Below are 20,363 nucleotides of genomic sequence, written 5' to 3'. Positions count from 1 at the left end.
GAATATAATGGCTTTTCCCGTTTCCTACCAAGCAGTGTGACAAGGCTTGAGACACATATCTGGTTTGCAGATGGACTATGAAACCTACTCAATATCTATATGTCCCCAATAAGTAACATGTATTAAAAGATATAGACAACAAGATCTGGTTGGTCATCTGGACAGCAGTCAGTCTAGTAGCACATTTAATTTTGAACTTTTGATATATACTTAGAAACCTGAACACATAAAGACAAAAGTATTATCTACCAGGAAGAAAAAATTACTACCTAAACAGAATTACAAGCAGTGTACTCTGGGGCTCAGCCTAAAAAATTACTAAACAAATTATATAACTGTATTTGGGAAACAGTAAAGCAAGGTGTGTGTGTGTGTCCATCCTTGGCAGTAATTATGCTAAAGAGGCGAATTATCATCCACAAAATAATCATACAGAAGGGCCATATAGTCAATCAATAGTAGCATAATTTTTTTTTTTTAAATGTGTCACTATTCGGATACCAAAAACACAGCTCATTGACTCTGCAGAAGTAATTCCTTCATGGGAGAGAGACAGGACTATGTCCACGTGTTCTTTTAATATAAGTAAAAATTAAATTAAAATGTGAAAAGTGGTGCAGTGATTACTTCATGGAGCTATAGGTAGTGGATATGTATTTGTGACTTGGGATTAAGTTTCCTGTAACAGTATCCTACGTGGAATTTAAAAGCAATGTATCTCAAACAGCCCTGGTGCATGGGAAACTGATGTCATCTGAGCATTCTAAGAGGCCTCAAATGGCTCTGGTAATGACCAAGCTGTGGTGGCCACTCTTCATTCAGCCAATTAAATGCATTTTGAACGTACGTCCTCTCCTAGACCAATGCAGTTCAGAGTTTCCGGAACGCTCAACAACACTCCCGCCTCCTCTGATTGACGAGGAAATTTACCCAGAAAGTAAATTGGACCACTGAGTCCAGAACCCAGCTACGCTGAATCTTAATCCAGTGATCTTTTGAACACTGTCATTTTGAGGATTACTTTGCACTTGAAAGGTGGACTTTTTTGGTAGCAACAGCACAGTCGATGAACATTTTATGAGGAGGAAGGGTATTTAGAAGTGGGTAGTGGGTATGTACTTGAAAAAACTTTGATATAATCGTTTTCAGATTAACTCTGTACAATTCTGTGGACTTTCATGCTGTCTAAAAGAGATCCTCGGGCTGGGGCTGTAGCTCAGTTGGTAGAGTGTTTGCCTTGCATGTGTGAGGCACTGGGTTCGATCCTCAGCACCACAAATAAATAAATAAATAAATAAGTAAAATAAATAAATAATAAATAAATAAAATAAAATAAAGGTATTGTGTCTGTCTACAATTAAAAAGAGAGAGAGATATCCTTGCAGAACTGAAATGATGAAGTATTGGCTACCTGTTTTTTATTTCAGTGTGTTTCTGCCTAATAAAGTCATCATATTTCTTTTCTATTTTGGGGGGTCTGGGGAGGTACCAGGGATTGAACTCAGGGGCACTCGACCACTGAACCCCATCCCCAGCCCTATTTTATATTTTATTTAGAGACAGGGTCTCACTGAGTTGCTTAGCACCTTGCTTTTGCTGAGGTTGGCTTTCAACTTGCGATTCTCCTGCCTCAGCCTCCCGAGCCGCTGGGATTACAGGTGTGCACCATTGTACCCAGCAAAATAATCATATTTCTATTTGGAGTCATCATAAATAGAAGACACCATTTTACCTAGAAAAACTTTCTAAATGGGGAGAGGAAGTCCATCTTAGTTGACCTTCCATCATTCATCAAAGTTTCTACGATGTGATCTTGATAGAAATAGCCCATTGGGTAGGATCTAGGGAAGGATACCATCTTACCCATGTCTACCTCTTAATTAACACAGTGGCTTCCCAAACATTACACAGTCCTATATGTCACCTTTTTTTTAGTATTGGGGATTGAACCCAGGGACACATAACCACTGAGCAACACCCCCAGCTCTTTTTATATTTTATTTAGAGACAGGGTCTTGCTGAGTTGCCTTTGGCCTTGCCAAGTTGCTGAGGCTGGCTTTGAACTTGCTGTCCTCCTGCCTCAGCCTCCTGAGCCCCTGGGACTACCGGAGTGCACCCATGCACCTAGCTATATCTTCTCTTCTTTTAATGATCTTCACCTGCTTAGCACAAGCCATCCAATGAGATGAACCAAGAAACGTTCATTTTCTCACCATTTCTGGCAGACTACTTATTGCAATATAGGACTGGAAATATTTCTCTTGTTTTTAATAGAGAGCAAAGCAGGTACAAGGAGCAATCCAGTCAACTAATTTAATTGCCTGATGTAATTTGAATTTTTAGTATCCAAGAAGAACCTGTAGGCCAGCTACCATAACCACAGGAAGTACAGAGGATCTGTACTGCTCATTTGATTCCTAAGCTCACTTGTACAATCATCTTTTCTACACAGGTGTGAATTTATAGTTATCTCTGCGCCCAGTGTCCTTGACCCGCAACTTGGAATTCTGCATTTCAGTATTTGAATCATAGGCACTCAGTAAGTCTCCCTCGACGGATGGAGCCTTCATATTTGACTGTCTGCCATTTTCCTCTGAAATGATTGGCACGTTGCTTTCGGAGGAGGCTTGTTTGATCTCTTGCTCTCTGCTCGATTCTTTGCTTCTCCGCCGTGGTGATTGACTGTACCCCTCATTAGCTAATTGCAGAGTTAGGAAATGCTCAACTCCACAACTGGGAACCGGGGGGATGACCCTTTTTAAAATTCCTGCTTTATTAAGAATGGCAGCCCTCTAAATAATAATTATCGAGAAAACAATGTGTGCCTTGTGCCTACCCTTGGGGCAGAGGAACATAAGGTCACAGTGTCAGAGGAAGACGGTGGAGTTCACGTTGGTGAAAAGCAGCATCCTGACGAGGTCTCTGCTCTGAAACCCCCCAGCTCGGATTCATCTTGTGAATCCTACACAGATTCTGTGCTTTGACTGAGTGGCACCCCGTTGTACATCTGGAGGAGGAGAGTGTGAAAAGCAACCATAAGGTTGTCACGTTACACTTTAAAAGACGGCTGGTTTCAGCCAAGTTCGTGGCTCTTAGCAAAAAAATGTTCAGTACTTGAAGTAGGAAGAGGTGCCTTGAAGGACAGGCTTTATTGATTTCTGGGTGTTAGAGAACACGGTAATGTCTGACCCCAGGGTCATTATGAAGTGCATGTAAAAATGCACAGAGCAGATCTACAAAAGACAGGTCCATTTATTTCCTCATTTGTATACCACCTCATTGTGAACTGTCTTCTGACCATTTGTTCTGCTATGTGTGTCTTACATAGCAAGAGGGAAAACAGAGATTCCTACTTTATTTTTTTTTAATATATTTATTTTTTAGTTGTAGTTGGACACAATATCTTTATTTTATTTATTTTTGTATGTGGTGCTGAGGAACGAACCCAGGGCCTCGCACGTGCTAGGCGAGGGCTCTACGGCTGAGCCACAACCCCAAGCCCAAGATCCCCACTTTTATAACATTAAAAAATCTTTCTGGTGGGCACGGGTCAGGAGCTGAATTTGAATATGAGTCTAAACTATAGTAATAATGATGCATTTACAAAAGTGCATCCGTGGCCCTTTACAGCAGGCTTGAGAGGAAGATGAGACCTTCCGGAACAATCCCCAGCACAGAGACAAGCAGACATGTTCACAGAGATGAGCTAGCTTTTCCAAAGCCAGATCATCTGCAGGAAAGAAAGAAAAAAAAAAAAAAAAACAGAAAGATAGAACTCAGTTACTTAATTCCAAACCCAGTGTTTCCCACTCTGTCTTCCCGGTATGAGACCTTGAAAAAAAAAAAAGGTGCTCTGTATTGGACGCCTACTTAGCAATGAGAGATGTGATTTAATGAACTGTTGACCAGAGGAGAAAAAGCAGAGAGAGAAAAACATATATTCCGTGCTTCTGGGGATTGCTCGTGAAGCATGCAGGTACCTCAAATGGGTTGGGGTCTTTTGGCTGTGGAGGGAGGGTCATGCCTGTCTGGCCTCTGAGTTTCAGAATCAAGCCCAACGTCTTTAATGCACAAGCCAGGTTGAGGAGGGGCCACGTTCTGACTCAGCTTCCAGACCCTGACTCCTGACGGCAGGCCCTGTGGGGCTGCGGTTTCCCAAGGAGGGCTACCTTGTCACTCATCCTTCCAATAAGAATGGGAGATGGGTATCACCATCGCAGTCATTTTACAGATGCAGGACTCAGCGGGAGAATGAGGCTTCTCACTGTCTTGCATGACTGTAACTTGAGCACTAAGCTCCAGGCTTCTTGCCTGTGTGATGTCCCTGTCACTTGCCTTTGAATGCATTTTGTCCCTCTGATGTATCCTGGAAGACTCCGTTCGCGCAGCCCTTTGGGAGAGTTTTTTTTACGCACTTTGCATGGAACCACAGCCATGGGTTTAATTTGCTCATCAAAGACAAGGCTCAGCCTCTCTGGTCTCTATCCCTGCAAAATCGGGCACTCTTCTTCATGCCACGTGATAAACACTCTTCTCTGTTGCACCCGAGTTAGTGCTTTCTGGATACCAGCGCAATTTTAATTTAGCAAAGTGTACGTACGGCATACAACCAGGCTGTAGGTGCAGATTCCCACAGACTGAGGCTCTGGATGGAAAACTAAATTATGCTTTTGTTCTCGGTCCTTCATAAAACTGAGATCTTCGGTGTGACTATCAGTGTCAGGGGTGTCGGAAGGGTGGCAATAAATTTTGCCGTGTGGGAACACACACACACTACACACTACACACACACACACAGACACACACACGTAGAATTCAGTGAATCATCTCCTTCTGGCTCAGAAGACGAGGCTAGGTTCTAGAAAGCAACCAAGGTCTGTTTCATCCTTTGGCTTCTTCCCCAGGATTTATGAGCCCCAGTCTTGGGCAAGATCTCAAAAGTTAGTGCTGAGTATACTAGCCTTTGTTACAGACACCTTCCAATAAACCAGAGTGAGCTCAGAGCTGCGGGGAGATCTATGGCTACCATAACTCTCCCCTCATCCTGTACCTTTCTGTCTGGCTCTGGCAGGAAAACTGAAATGATGAAACTTTGCACCGTGCACCCCATGCCCACCTGAGATGCATGAATCTTCAAACTCCCTTCAGAAAACCTGGTGCTTTGGTTATGATGCCCGCTAGACAAATGTCTGTCAAGGATCCTGTTATTTCTGACCAGTGAGGGCCCAATCTCCCGTACCTGAATGTCAATAAATGTGCTAGGATTCTTGAATGGCACCCCCCACCTGTCCTTGAAAAAAAATCTACAGCTTCTGAACAAAACACACACTGCGAAACTGTCTCCTGTCGTGAATTAAATCTCTGTCCTGTAACTGGATACACTTCCAAAGGTAATTTTAATTGTTTTGAGAAACTGCTTAACGTGGTCGATCAATCAATCCCCCAAGATTCAAGATGGTATTTCCCTAGCAAGATTAATTATTCATACCCCGATCATTGGCTTAAGACATTAATAGTTTTCATTGATCAGCACATCCTGTTTATCTGAAATGGACTGATCACCACCGTGAATGTCAGAAGGCGACCTGAACAAATCCCATCCGAGACACCCCTGGCTTTCAGTCATGTCGGCGGATCGGAGGTCAAGGGTCCCTTCTGTCCTCACAGCATATTAGGTCTAATGTTGGAGAACTGAGCTATTTAAGGGCACAAAACAGGGCCCATTCTTTAATGATGATACTTCACTTGCTCTTGGTTTCCTGGTAATCATAGATGCTTTCCAGTGACCACGTGGTATACATTATTGCCAAGAGCCCTTGATCAACTAGTGTGTGCTGGTCCACGTTTCTGTTTAAGCCTATGTTTGCTCAGTGTTTATCGCATCAGTGAGAGTGAGATGAGAAGCCCCTAGATATTATGATTTTGGGGGGAGAGGGTGTACCAGGGATGGAACCCAGGGACACTAGACAGTGAGCCACCTCCCCATCTCTATTTTGCATTTTATTTAGAGACAGGGTCTCACTGAGCTGCTTTTGCTGAGGCTGGCTTTGAACTCACGATCCTCCTGCCTCAGCCTCCCCAGCTGCTAGGATTACAGGTGTATACCACCGTGCCTGGGTATGATCTTATAACAATAAAATATCAGGGCTTTCACAATCAGTACATATCAAATATATACACCAGAAATACATACAATTTTTGTTAATTTCTTAACTATTATTGTTTTTTTTAATAACTAAAAAGTACTGAGAGTGAAGGAATAATACTATCTGGAAATATATGTTCCTGTGTAGTTTTCAAAGAAGTTTTATTCACTGAATTAGGAAGTTTCCCTCAAAATGACTTAGATAGGGTAGGATTGCAAACCCAGGATCTCATAATTAGTTACTGCAAGTGTTGTAAATAGAAAGCTGGACCTGGTACGGTGGCCCACGCCTGGGATCTAAATGGCTCAGGAGACCGAGGCAGGAGCATAGCGAGTTCAAAGCCAGCCTCAGCAAAAGTGAGGCGCTAAGCAGTTCAGTGAGACCCTGTCTCTAAATAAAATACAAAATAGGGCTGGGGAGGTGGCTCAGGGGTCGCCTGCCCCTGAGTTCAATCCCAGTACCCAAAAAGAAAACAAACAAGAAAGAAAGTCCGGCACAGTGGTGAACACCTGTAATCCCAGCAACTCAGGAGGCTGAGGCAGGAGGATTGCAAGTTCAAGGCCAGCCTTAACCACTTAGGCCCTAAGCAACTTAGCAAGACCCTGTCTCAGAAAAAAAAAAAAAAAAATCAGAGAAGCCGCAGCTGTGGCTCAGTGGTTAAGTGCCTCTGGGTTCAATCTGTGTTACCAAAGAAGAAACAAAGAAAGAAAGAAGTGTAAAAGAGAATACCAATCTCCTGATCTTGCTTACTGATGAAAAGGCTCCTATTTCTGACCCCCCCTGGGAGCACATCTGTGGATGGAGACTCCGAGGCCAAAAATGTTTCTTCCTGGGTACCGTCGTATTGTATTGCAATGATGTGAAGTTGTGGGTCGCTCTTCTCACTGGAGGGTGAGATCCTGGAGGGTGGAGATGGCCTCTTCCTTAGGGGGCGGGTCCCATGGTCTGTCTGGCTAGCAGAAGGCGCTCCATCTGTGCATCTGTGCGCCGCGGGCTGCAGGCGAGACAGGAGAAGGCAGGGTGGGTGAGAGAAAGAAAAGCTCTGTTTTCCCAGGGTCACATTGTCGACCTTCAGCAACAGATAGCGATTTGGCCTTGTTTGAACGACACGATGTTGAACAAAAATGTTTAATCTGATGTCCAGTGTTTACACTTGCAAAGCACAATACTATTTTCAGCTTTTCTTTGGAAAGATGTGGGGGCTCCTGCCATCCTGGATCTGCACCCCCCCATATGCTTGCCATCTGCTTGAACCAAGCAGCATCTGCTCCGTTTACCCAGGACATACCTGTGCCCTCCAGAAGGCTGGGGGGTCAGTCTGCCTTCCTCGTGGACCGGGTTGTGTGTTTTGTAGCTGTTAGTACACCAGAAAAGGTCACCTCTCTTTACTTCAGAATTCTATTGTAAGATCCCTGGCTAATGGGAGAAGTGCTGTTTTTATTCATGCTCTGGGTTTCTCCAAATGAATTTCGTAGACAGTTGCTCGGACCTGGTAGGAGTTCTGTCATTGGGCCATGGAGCTGTGTGTTTTCTAGTGCGTTTTGTATTAGTTGGCTTTTCCTTGCTAGAATGAAATACCTGAGGCAGGCTACTTAGGAAGAAAAGGACATATATATATAGCTTATACTCTCAGAGATTGAAGGTGCAGACAGCGTGTTACAAACTCTGCCAAGGGCCCTAGAGTGAGTAAGAAGGGTGCATAGGAGAGATGGCAATCCCATCAATAGTCAAAAAGTCTGGGTGCAGTGCGCACACCTGTAATGCCAGTAATTTGGGAGGCTGAGGCAGGAGGATGGCGAGTTCAAAGCCAGCCTCAGCAAAAGCCAGGCACTAAGCAACTCAGTGAGACCCTGTCTCTAAATAAAATACGGAATAGGGCTGGGGATGGGGCTCAGTGGTCGAGTGCCCCTGAGTTCAATCCCAGGTACCCCCCCCAAAAAAAAATAATAAAAAAGAAAAGAAAAATATTAACAAAGGCCAGAGAGCAACTCAGGAGTAGGGCTTGCTCTCAGAACAACTATCCTGTCACAAGAACTCGGGAGTCCCAAGAGAGACACCACCATCCCTCTGAGGGCAGCCCCCCCACCCCAATGACCTAATCACCTCCCACCAAGCCCCACCTCTTAAAGGGCCCACTACCTCCCACATGACCACAGTGAAGACCAAGCTTCCAATATACCTAAAGCTTTGGGGGAAGACCCTCGGGTCATATCCAAACAATGGCACATGTTAAAAACAAAACACAGAACACAGGGCAAAATATGTTTGAATCAATGGTGACGTCACAGTCCCCATGCATATCTCCATTCTAAAAAAACTGGGAGGATGACCTTGAAGTCCACCCAAATTAATCCTGTCTACTGTGTTCTGTGGTGACTTTTCTGAATTTTTTTTTTGGGGGGGGGGCTTTGATGGCTTGGAAAATAAATAACAATGAGGCCTGACCACTAAGTGGTGGAGAAAGACCTTCCACTGTCGCAGTAGGAAGTAGGGAACATGTCTTATTTTTCCTCAATGACCACAGAGACAGGCCAGCCGGTGCAAGGCCTGGCCACCTGTTATTTGCAAGAAAGCCATAGGTTTATTTGCTTCCTAGCCATAATCGAAAGTGGGTTTTTTTTTTTCCCCTTCACCCTCAGTAACACTTTTCCACTAAGTGAGTTTTATTTATATTCCAGTGGAGACCCATGTGCGGGGACCACAGGAAGAGGGATTCCCAAATCTCATCGCAGCGTCTCTCTCTCTCGTCTTCCACAGATTAAAGGTTGCACCGAACTTAAAAAGAAGCAGTGATTCCCTTCCCTCGTTCCTGGGCTTGAGACTCCTCTGACCTCGGAAGCTGAAGATGAGGTTACCATGGGAACTGCTGATCCTGCAGTCCTTCATGTCGTGCCTTGCAGGTAGAGTGTCTCGTTTCAAAACTTTTTTTTCTTTTATTTAAAAAAGAAAAATTAAAAAAAAAATGCCACTGTATGTCACACTAATTCCAAAGCGGGCCTTCGCTTGGGGTGGCCATGGTCCAATCACGGGCGCGTAGGCTCCTCTGATTGGCATTTGCTGATACAGTCCAGGGCCCCTTCCTGATGGGCTTGAGGTGGCTCTTTTCATGGTCTTCTTTTCAGAGACAGACATGGATGGTCCAGCTCTCTGTCTGGTCCTCTGAGAGTCACTGGAGCCATTATTTAGCCTGAAAGTTGTGATTTTGCTTCATGCCGCCGCTCAGTTGCTCGGAGATATTGGGCCTTAAGACCAATAATATATAGTCTGGAGTGTGGCCTCTTTTGATGTCAGTGGGTGGACGTTTACCTGGGTGGCTCTTTCAAGGTCCTCGCCGATGTCACTCCATCTTTTGACACTGACTCTTTTATGTCCATGTACCTGTGGTCTCGAAAGAGAGATTAGGCAAGCGGTTTTTAAACATAGACCCATGGCCAACTACAGGAAAAGGGCTTATAACACTTCAAAGGTGCTGTTTATGGCTTTTCCAGTTTATTGGAAGATGGAGCCCTGGCCGTTGACATCCCTCGTTCAAGTGTTGGTACATTGCGAGCCCACCCCCCCCTGGATCTCTGTCTCCATGTCGGGATAGATTGCATCTTCCTAGTTAAGTCTAATGAGCACAGTTGGTCTACTTTGTTATGCAGAATGTCGAATCCAAGAAGGACACCTGGAGACATTTATGTTTGTTTTTACAAAGCGACTTTGGGATCCCCCAGTATCTGGATGCTTGCTTTCATTTAAATATCGCCAAGTCCCTTGCCTTGAGACAGCCCTGTACTGTGATCTGGGAACTTAACCCCGAGCAAGACAGACAAGCGGTTGCTCTGTTAAATCTATGTGAGCTTGGATCTCTAGCTCCTGACACCTCGTTCTAGCCAACGCTTGCAATTATTATAAAACCGAAGTTAGCGATGATAGTCCTGACGCGAATCACTTTGCTCCAAGTCAGTCACTCCGCTGAGCACTTGGTATCCTTAATCTCGTGTCACTCTCCAGTGACACCTGGGAGGTAAATATTTACTGTCTGTTTTTGCTCTCTTCATTATCAATATGATTACAGAAGCATCAACAGAGTATTCAGGAACTCAGTCAAAGTCACAAAGTCTGCAGGTGGGAGAGCGGAGACTCAAATTGAATCACGCTGCCGTCTTGACCTTCAATTATACTCGACATTCTTTGGACCTGTCCATTTGGCCCATTCAGGGTTGCAGATTTACTCTTGAAAGTTTATGTTCTTCTAAATGTAAACCTTCGTGCATTTGTAAATCTTCTAATGCACTCCAGACTTACTTCTTACCACAGCTGAGTACACAACATCCTCCCTCTTCTATGATTGTGAACATCTTACATCTCTTTTAGAGATATTCTTTATCTCCCTCATCTGTCCAGAACCTAAATGTCCCATAACCCCAGCAATATGTCCCAGGCTCCATGCCTCTGGCACCCAACTCTCCACAAGGGGTCTACTGAGACCCTCAGCTTGAACTTCTGATGATGATTCCATTATAATCTTTTTTTTTTTTGGTACCAGAGATTGAATCCAGGGGTGCTTAGCAACTGAGTCACATCCTCAACCCTTTTTATTTTTTTATTTTAAGACAGGGTCTTGCTGAGTTGCTGAGGCAGGCTGTGAACTTAGGATCCTCCTGCCCAGCCTCCTGAGCCACTGGGATTACACATGTGTGCCTGGGCGCCCAGCAACAATATTCATATTTTTTAAGCTGCAAATAGTGAATGGGTTTCTCAAGATTTGACTAAGACAATGTGTTCATTCAACCAGTCTGCTTCAGTAGATACAAAAAATGAAAGGATAGAAAATCAAGAAAGCCATTCAAGTGTCTTTGGAAAAACTTGGAAATCTTACCTGTATCTTTTTTTTTTTTTTTTTTTTGCCCACTTAGCTAGTTGTGGGCAATCAGTATATTGATTGTTTTTGTGAGTTTTTCTTGTGAACTGTTTTACATGACATTAATATTCCCTCACCATATGCCTCCTTCCGTGGAGGTAAAGTCAACCTCTAATTAATGTTTTTGTTTTCTCCCTATTCGTCTTGATTTCATTAATTTGCATAGCACTTGACACTCTGCATTTGGAACAGATTTTTGTATCTGCTCACTCTTTTCTTTTCTGTGTATCATCCATAATTTTTCTATACTTCCTCAGTCTTACATTTCTTGGTGAGTTTGGCAAAGAACATATTTACACCTGTTTTGTTTACCACCATTACTAAAATTTCAAACATGCCTTTTCCTGTTCATTCCCCAAAGAAGAGAGGATCAAAATATGTCAACGGGCTAATCCTGCAAGGGGTGCAGCTTATAATGATTTAATTATTGGAGGGCTTGGATGAATGAATCACTTTTGGAACAGTGGTCATATTTTCCTCTTTAACTCAATGCAAGACTCAGTCTCTGGCGGTAGTTTAAAAACAAACCAACACAACAGAACAAACAAAAAAACCTACTGCCCATGGTGTAAACATCCAGCCACTGAAACAATTGACTATATTCATTTCCCCCCATACATCATTCAAACCAATAATCACAATACGCCACTACTCAAAAGAGCAAAGAAACTAGCAAATGAGCAAACATGTTTTAAAGAAGTAAAAGTGTACCATGCTAGGGGCTGGTGATCTAGTTCAGTGGGTAGAGTGCTTGCCTGGCATGCACAAGGCCCTGGGTTCAATCCCCAGCACCACCACAACAACAGAAAAGGAAATTTACTTTGTAGTCTGGATCGTGCCATTTGTACATTTATATGTTAATATCAAACTAAGATTCTTTGGAAAGAAATGAAGGCATTATAAATATATATATATTAGCCTTTTCCTGACAACCGTTTCCGTATCTTCTACACTTCCTGCTTCCTATTGCTTAACTTTCTTGCAGAACTCGTATCAATACTTTAATAACAATCTTTTTTTGTTGGCTTGTGTGTAAGATATCTTCCCTCACTAGATTATGAATTTTATTAGGGCAGGTACTTCTGCCTTGTGTGTGTGTGTGTGTGTATGGTACCAGGGATTGATTGTGGGGGTACTTAACCACTGAACCACATGCCCAGCCTATTTTATTTTGCATTTTGAGACAGAATCTAAGTTTCTCGGGGCCTCACTAAGTTGCTGAGGCTGGCTTTGAACTTGTGATCCTCCTGCCTCAGCCTCCCTAGCTGTTGGGATTACAGGTCTGCACCCTGGGCCTGGCCGTCCGTCTTTCTTTGTTCACTGCTGTATCCCCGGCATCTGAGAAATACCTGGTACATACTGCGATTCAACAGATACGTATTGAATGAATGAACACTCCATTCCTGCCAATCAAGAGAGCAGACCTCTGATGTTGGAGCTGTCCCGTGGACACAAGGTGTTCTGGCCTCAATCCTTCAGTGAATGAACCCCCTGTAAGACCAATCCATATAAGTTTTAATTTTTTTTTCTTTTTTTTTACATTTACATTGAAGTATGGAAAGTATTAAATTTGGCTGGTATGCACGGAGCTCTACAGCAGATCACGCTGGTACACTCCTGGCCCATTTCCGACTTCCAACTCAGCTGGGCTGGAATTTTCCCTTCTATATTTCTCTTCCTCAGGTCTTTCTGCAACCCACAAGCTCAGAGCACTATGAGACTTTTGCATTCTGCTAGGGGGCAGTCCTCAGCCTAGGAGGTATGATAAATCAGTAAATAAATGCCTCCGTCTCCTCTCTCATTTGAGAAGTCAATTCTTAAGCACATTTTCTGTAGTTCCTTAGAGATCCCCCAACAACAGGACTAAGTCCCAAATGCCCATGGCAACTACTTCTACTTGTTTTTTTTTTTCTTTACCTCTGTTTCCTGGTATCGGCTCCCCAGATGAATGAACTGCTCTAGTCATTCTCTCAGGCTGTTCTTAAGAGGATCAAAACCAAAAAAACGTGCATATACCAATGAGTAGCAGAGAGCTACCTAGTGTCAGTCACGTCTGTGATCAGGAAGAAACCTGACAGGAAATGCAGCTTTGACAGAGATTGCTGAAGAGTTGGCTCTGTTTATTTATGCATAGATGTGTACGTGTGCATGTCTCTAGGTGATCGTGGTTACATACCCCTACATGGTTATGTCTGTGGTTATGTCTCGAGCTTGCAACCAGGTAAATTTTACTCTCTTTTTACACTAATGTTATTATTGATCAGCTGCTGGGCAACTCATTTTGCCTATCTAGGGTTTGTTCTGGTGAGTAGCAATGTGCACATTCCACAATTCTGTTGCAACATTGTTATGACTCTATTGTATAGAAACAGAACGCCCAATCAGAATGTGTATTAAGAGTTGGTCAATCAAAGAAGAACTAGCAATGAGTTTATAAGGCAGTTCCTCCCTGCGTTTGGGGCTCAACCTTCAGATAGGAATCCACTGTAGGAAAGCACTAAAAGGTGCTTCCTGTCTCTCTCTGCAAGAATCCCACAATGTATTCAGTTGACCACTCTGCACAGTGACGGGGTGGAACAGGTGACTTCTAAAGTCCCCTTGTACTCTAAAAATTCCCAGCGTTCTATCCGTACACATGGTTAGAGAGGCAGACATCTATGTATGCTGATAGGATTAGAGCAAAGTCTGAAATTCTACTGAACAAATGTGGAATTTTCCATCAGTCATACGCTCTGCCATGTGCTATTGATTGGCAGAATTTGCAAGAAAGAAATCAAAACGGCTGGTCCATATGCTCATGTGGAGCAAGAGGCATGAAGACATTTAAAACCCCTCTGTGAATGAGTGCAAAAAAAATGTTTGCTTGATGTGTTCCTAGTTGATCTTGGTTTCAGGGAAGCTAAATTTATTTCCTTCTCTGTGGTGCCATTTTACCAACTTCAGCAATTACCTCCTTTTGAGAAAGTGCCTCCTCTCCAAGGCGAGCTATTCTGTTGATTTGCTCACAAAATCCATGCTGCCGTTCACAGCTGCATCTCACGGGAGGTGAGCAGGAGGGAAAGGGTCCTGTATAATTCATGGGAGATATATCCCGAAATTGGTGTGTGTTCACAAAAAACGAGGGCGCGGAGGAGTCCCGGATTGAATAGTCAATCACAGGCACGTAGCTGGAATCTCTGATGTAGGAAATGCAAATCGAGGCCATACCTGCAAATCAGAGCACATGGGAAGAATGCTTAGTGGTCCTCAGAAGGTGTTTGAGGATTCGAAAGCCTTCATCGCTCACACTGAAGCAGGCTGTCGATGGTAGTAGCTCATTCTTGATTCTCAGAGTACACAGGCAGAGACACATGCCGCAGTCTTGGTTGGTGTCAATGATAGAATCTGATGAGCACAACATTTCCACTGAATCAAAATGTTTCCGCAAAGCTCAAGACCCCCCCCCCAAAAAAAACACCCTCCTTTCTTCCTGATGGACATTACAGAGAAGTTAGTTTTAAGACTTGACTTCACTGAACAGCCAAGTGTCCTGTTTCAATTTTCAAGACATTCATGTCCCCTGAATAAACAAGAAAATCAGGCAATGTTCAAATAACTCACAGTTCTAAATCTATATTAAACCTAGGGCTACCTCTGTTCTTGCAAAAGTAATATTTAATTAAGCCCAAAAGGGAGTCGGGTAGGTGTCAGTCTTCACTGAGTGACCGCAGAGGAGATCCTGCAGTGACCTCTTATTTTATTGTTTCTCTTTCTAAGAAACTGGCTTGCGAAGGAATTTGCAATCATGCTGACAGAAGCCAAAGCATGAATTTCCCATTTCCTCTGTGCCCCCTGGTACCAGGGCCATGAAATGGAGCCCAAGTGGTAGAAAGATCTCGCCAAGAAGGAAGCTAACAACTGGATCAAAAAAACACCGGCTCTGGTGACGTAAAGCTCGGGGAAAGAATGGAGCCATGTATGTCAAGAACATAATAAATAACAAATGGGAGACTCCTTTTCAATATTTAGTTAGGTATTTAAATATTTTCACGGTGGGAAAATATTCATCAGTCGTAGGACATAGGGGTAAATAGAGAAACTGGCGGTGATTTGACATCCCTCATAAGCATGGAGACCTGGGAGTAGGTATACAAACAGAATGTTATCAGAAATATTCCCTTTAACACTTCTCCTAAAGCAGAATCGTTAATGGTTTCATTAGATATGCTCAGCCAAGCTGCAGACCTGCATTATAGACAGCATAAGACTACAAATAGAGGCTCGAATATACTGTATATAGAATAAAATAGAACTCAGAATGGAAGAGAAGATGAATCAGTGACATAGAATCTGAACAATATATATTCTTTTTTTTTTTTTTTTGGTGCTGGGGATTGAACCCAGGGCATCATGCATGCAAGGCAAGTGCTCTACCAACTGAGCTGTATCCCCAGCCCCAACAATATATGTTCTTTGTATCAGCTCTTGGATAATTCTCCTTGAAATGTGGCATCCATGATGCTGCCTCAAAGCTTGAGAATGGTGGACACAGGAGTAGCCCTGCGGTGTTTCGTCTCATGCCCAAGATGCTCCCTGGAGATGTGGCAGAGCTAACAGTTCAGCATGTGAGCTTCGCAGTTCCTAAGACAGGGATGCTGCTTCCTACTGTGAGATGGAGCACATCACCTAAGTCCTGGGTTCCTCTCTGTCCTCCTTCAAAATGAACAAATCAAGGGCATTGGCTTCCTTCGAGCAACTGCCAAGAGTCACGAGATCACGTGCGTGTTCCTTGCTCTTGGAAAGGTGTCTGATATTTAGCCAACACCCGCATGAGCTCAGTACTGTTCACTGAGTCGTTCAACATATATTTGAAGACCTGCTGATGCTAATCCCTAAGAAGGTAGCTTGGGTCTTAATGAAGCATCGTTCCTAACCAGGTGATGATGTTGATGTTGAGATGATAATGATGATGGCGATAATGATGGTAATGGAGATACAGCTGGCCACAGTACCCTTTCCTTATAACTCATGGTTTCCACTCCTTCTTCATTGGTTGAAGGTTGTATAACAGAGTTGCAGCATGTCTATTACCTTGGTCACTTTTCTGCAGTGCAACCTTCTCTGTCTAATGGGATATAATAATCATAAATACCTATGAATGATCAATATCTAGATTGGCGTGAGCGTGCGTGTGCGTGCGCGCGCTCAGGAAGGTGTCGATCTTAGCTTGTGGTCCAGGTGTCTGCTGCTGCGATACCTTCATCGTTAGCAGCCGCAAGAGTAAACCAGTGGCATCATATATTTTCAAGGAGGTGACAGGACATTGAAGATCTGCCTCTGGCAGCAAGTCCTGTAGGACAGGTACCAATTATAGACATCCATCTGGGGGCCTGGCAGGAGCAAAGACCCAGGGAAGCAGGCGTGACAGGCTTCTGGAAGTTCCTCAGGGTTCAGGAGGATAGGAGTTCCATCAAGATGATGGGGAAATTTCAAAATGATGAAAAGATTTGAAAATGCATTTTATATTAAAAAAGTATAAATATATATATATATATAGGAGCTCCTAGAAGCCCCTAGTGTTTCTTTGATGGAAGAGGCTGGATCCTTTTGAGTGTCCTAAACTTCTATTTTTCTCCTCTGTGAAACTTCTTGGTGATTTTTTTTTAAACCAGCTATTTCACCTGTAAGAAGAATTGTATTAGGTGAGAATCTATCTCCATCCTTTCCGGACCTTGCCCTTAATTGGCTGAGTGCTTGTTAGTCTAGAAAGTGTTGGGTCATGGGTTTTGTTAAGATGGCCATTGGTGGTTAGGACAATGATAATAAGACTCCACCTGGCATTTCTATGCCAGATCAGTACCACATTTCAGAATACACTTCCCCAATTGGTACTTTCATTGTATAAATGAGAGTTTGAATGATCTGCCTAAGAAACTAGATGTGAGATTAGTCCAAGGTCGTATTTGAACTTGAATCTCTCTAGCTCCCAATCCCGGGCTCCTAATTGTAAAACTATGATGTCTATTGAAATTCTGTACCTGCCTCTGGTAAATTATGAACCAGTGTATCTCAAAAAGTAGTCCACGGACCAGTATCCCTTGTAACTCAGGAGAGCAGAACATTCTCCAATACCAACCCAAACCGACAGGGGGCGTCTTCCACGTTTTAACCAGCACTCCTGGGGATTCTGGTGCTCATGAAAGGTGGAGAATCACACTGTATGCTGCAGAAATTGTGTTTATCTCATTTTCCCATCTGAGCCTGTGAGGATCGAGCCACTTGCACCAGGTTACGTGGCCGGCATCCATGGTAAAAATGGGATGTCAGCTTTTTGAATCATAATCTGTTGGTTTGCTTTTTCTATTGATAGATATGTCTCCATTTTACCCAGATCAGCCTGGCTTTGAGAGCATCTTGTTGAATACAAGGTGATATAGAAAAGACGGGGTTCTTTCAGTTAAGAGTGTCCTAAGTATTCTTATAATTCAACTCTTCTGAGAAGCCTCATTTCATTGACTGTGAGCCACCCAAAGCTGTGATATCGACCTGTGCCCTATATCAATTCTATGATGAAATAATACGTGTAGGAAAGATGTTACTTACTAAAATAAGGATAAGTAGAAATATATGGCAGAATATTTAGATGATGGAAAAATAAAAGGAAAATGTCCCCTGAGCCTACCAATAAAGTACAGTAACTTATCATCTTGGTAAACAATACCATACATGTCATTAAATGTAGATTTGTGCTTACAGAAGTGAAAGAAATAAGTTTTCATATTTCGCAAAAATCCCTGGTGGATTGCCAATTGCTTTGTGTCTTTTCAGAATAATAGAGAATCCTTTTCCCCGAAGGAACATAATATTATTTTGTTTGGAAAAACGTTTCTAACAGAGAAGGCTCATCACTTCAGAGTGGAATTAAGCTAATGTCCAAGGTTTGCCTTTTCAAAGCAGTTTGGGAAATGCCCCCCTAGAAGGCCCCTATATAAAATCAGAGTAACTTTGCCCCTTTCTTTTTACTTTTTTTTTTTTTGTTAATGTGTGTGGTAGCAGATCTCAGGTGCTTTGCACTATGCTCCTAGTGAAGGACACTGGATTAGAAGATAAAGGAGCTGAACTTCAGGGACCCAGTGTGTAACCATAGCTACAGAATAATGCCCTCCTTCTCTGGTGTTCAGAGAGGGTGGACTCCAGGCTGGTAGCCCTGACTTTCCCTGCAAGGTTAATGAAGGGGCAAGGTGTCGAGAGGAGAGAGATATTGTATGTAAATCTGGAGGTGTTGACTCAAAGATATAGAGAAAATGTTTATCACGACCTATAAGGTGCCTCCATAACCGAAGGAATGCTTTCAGCAAAAACAGTGTAACCATTCAGCGATCCCACTCCCAGTCTGTTCCCTAAGCAATAAAATCATATACTACAGTGACACAGCCACATCAAGGTTTATAGCACCTCAACTAAAACAGTAGTGAAGCTATGGAACCAGCCTAAGTGTCCTAGAATGGATAAAGGAAATGTGGTGTATATACACAATGGAATATTACTCAGCCTTGAAAGAGAATAGAATTTGCCAGTAAATGGATGGAACTGGAGACTCTCATGCTAAGTGAAATAAGCCAATCCCCCAAACACCAAATGCCAAATTCTCTCTGATATGTGAATGCTAACCCACAACAAGAGAGGATGGGAAGGGGTAGAATAGAAATCCATTGGATTAGATAAAGGGAAATGAAGGGAAGAGGGGAGGGGAATAGGAAGTTCATAAGAATTAATCAAACATAACTTTCGTATCCTTGTCTTTGAATACATGACCAGGGTAACTCCACATCATGTACGACCATAAGAATGGGATCCTAAATAGAATAAGTTATATTCCATATATGTATGACATGCCAAAACATACTGTACTGTCATGTATAACTTAAGAGAATTGGTAAAATAAAATAATCAATTTAGAGAAGGAAAAAACAACAACAGTGTAACAGCAAAGTCTAAGGTACTTAAATATATATATATATATATATATATATATATATATATATATATATATATATATATATATATACACACACATATCTTTTTCCCAGAGAACCTGCAAATTGCAGTGAACGAAGCAAAAGTAATTTGTATACAAAAGTACACAGCATGTATTATCCATAATAGCCAAGTAGTAGGAATAACCCAAATGCCCATCAGTTGGTTAATGAGTAAACAAAATAGGTTAGACAGACACATAATGTAGAGTATTATTCAGCTATGAAAAGGAGGAGGTGCTCATAGAGTGAAGTCAAGCACAAAGGCCACACATTTTTTTTTCATTTACATGAATTCGTAGTAAAATCCATAGAGGCAGAAAATAGATTAGTATTTGCCTGGAATGGGCTGAGACAGGATAGGAAATGACCATCAGTGTGTGGTCCTTTTTTTTTTTTTTTAAAGTGATGGAAAGATTCTGGAATTAGGTCATGGTCAAGATGGCAAATCCTTGTGAACATAATAAAAAACTTTTAAAAAGTTGAATGGCGTGATGCATGCGTGAAACCTCATCAATTAAAAAAAAATTAAAACTAGTTAGGAAAACAACTAACAGGAGTATTAACGGGTGACAGTCTCCTGGGACAGGCTGTCTTGTTGGGACCAAGGTCCCTCCCATGTTCTCAGCAGGATTGCAGAACTGGCGGCTGATCTCTGCTGTGTCCTTTTATAGACAACTTCACCATTTGGTGCAAAGTCACACCCACAATTATTGGCATGATCGGAATCCAGGTTTCCCAACCACACCTCCAGGGCTCTGTGGTGGAGATCCCCTGTGGTCTGTTTGGTGGTCCACCTGACTCACCCCAAAGTGCAGCTTATTAATAAGAGGAAAAGAAGCAAGCGCAGACTTCTCTCGGGGAGTCAATCCTGAACTGGTTCTCCTGAGGGGTGAGGTAGGGTCCTCTCTGAGAGGGGAAAGAGGGGAGGCTTCTCGAAAGTGCGGAGAGAACATGAGTGTGATCCTGAGCATGTAGGACGAATGATTTTGTCCAAGACGGAAATCCCCAAGAGGAAGGGTATCTTCTTCTTTCCTATCTGTCTGTATAAACCCTCTGGTCACCAACATTAAAAATCCACATCGAGTCTCTGAATACACTTCAGAGATGAGCCCAGAGATGCTCCACCACTGAGCCACCTCCCCAGCCCTATTTTGTATTTTTATTTAGAGACAGGGTCTCACTCAGTTGCTTAGGGCCTCACTAAATGGCTGAGGCTGGCTTTGAACTCCCAATCCTCCTGTCTCAGCCTCCCGAGCCTCTGGAATTCGAGGTGTGCACCATCACGCCTGGCTT

The 20,363-nt window shown here is 42.9% G+C and overlaps 1 protein-coding gene across 4 annotated transcripts in view; it reads left to right on the top strand.

The window, feature by feature from the left end:
- Cntn4 (contactin 4) overlaps window positions 1–20,363 on the top strand; it is an 860,889-nt gene that overhangs the window by 421,925 nt on the left and 418,601 nt on the right. For all 4 annotated transcript variants that reach the window (XM_058573008.1, XM_058573005.1, XM_058573006.1 and 1 more), the window contains one exon: window positions 8,904–9,046. In XM_058573008.1, coding sequence (XP_058428991.1) covers window positions 8,992–9,046 — 55 coding nt within the window. In that variant the 5' untranslated portion in view covers window positions 8,904–8,991. The remainder of the gene's footprint in view (window positions 1–8,903; window positions 9,047–20,363) is intronic.

Source organism: Marmota monax, unplaced genomic scaffold, assembly GCF_021218885.2.
Source record: "Marmota monax isolate L192 unplaced genomic scaffold, Marmota_monax_Labrador192_F-V1.1 WCK01_AAM20220418_F8-fsc00028, whole genome shotgun sequence".
NCBI lineage: Eukaryota > Metazoa > Chordata > Mammalia > Rodentia > Sciuridae > Marmota > Marmota monax.
This window is presented reverse-complemented; position numbering and strand designations above follow the sequence as displayed.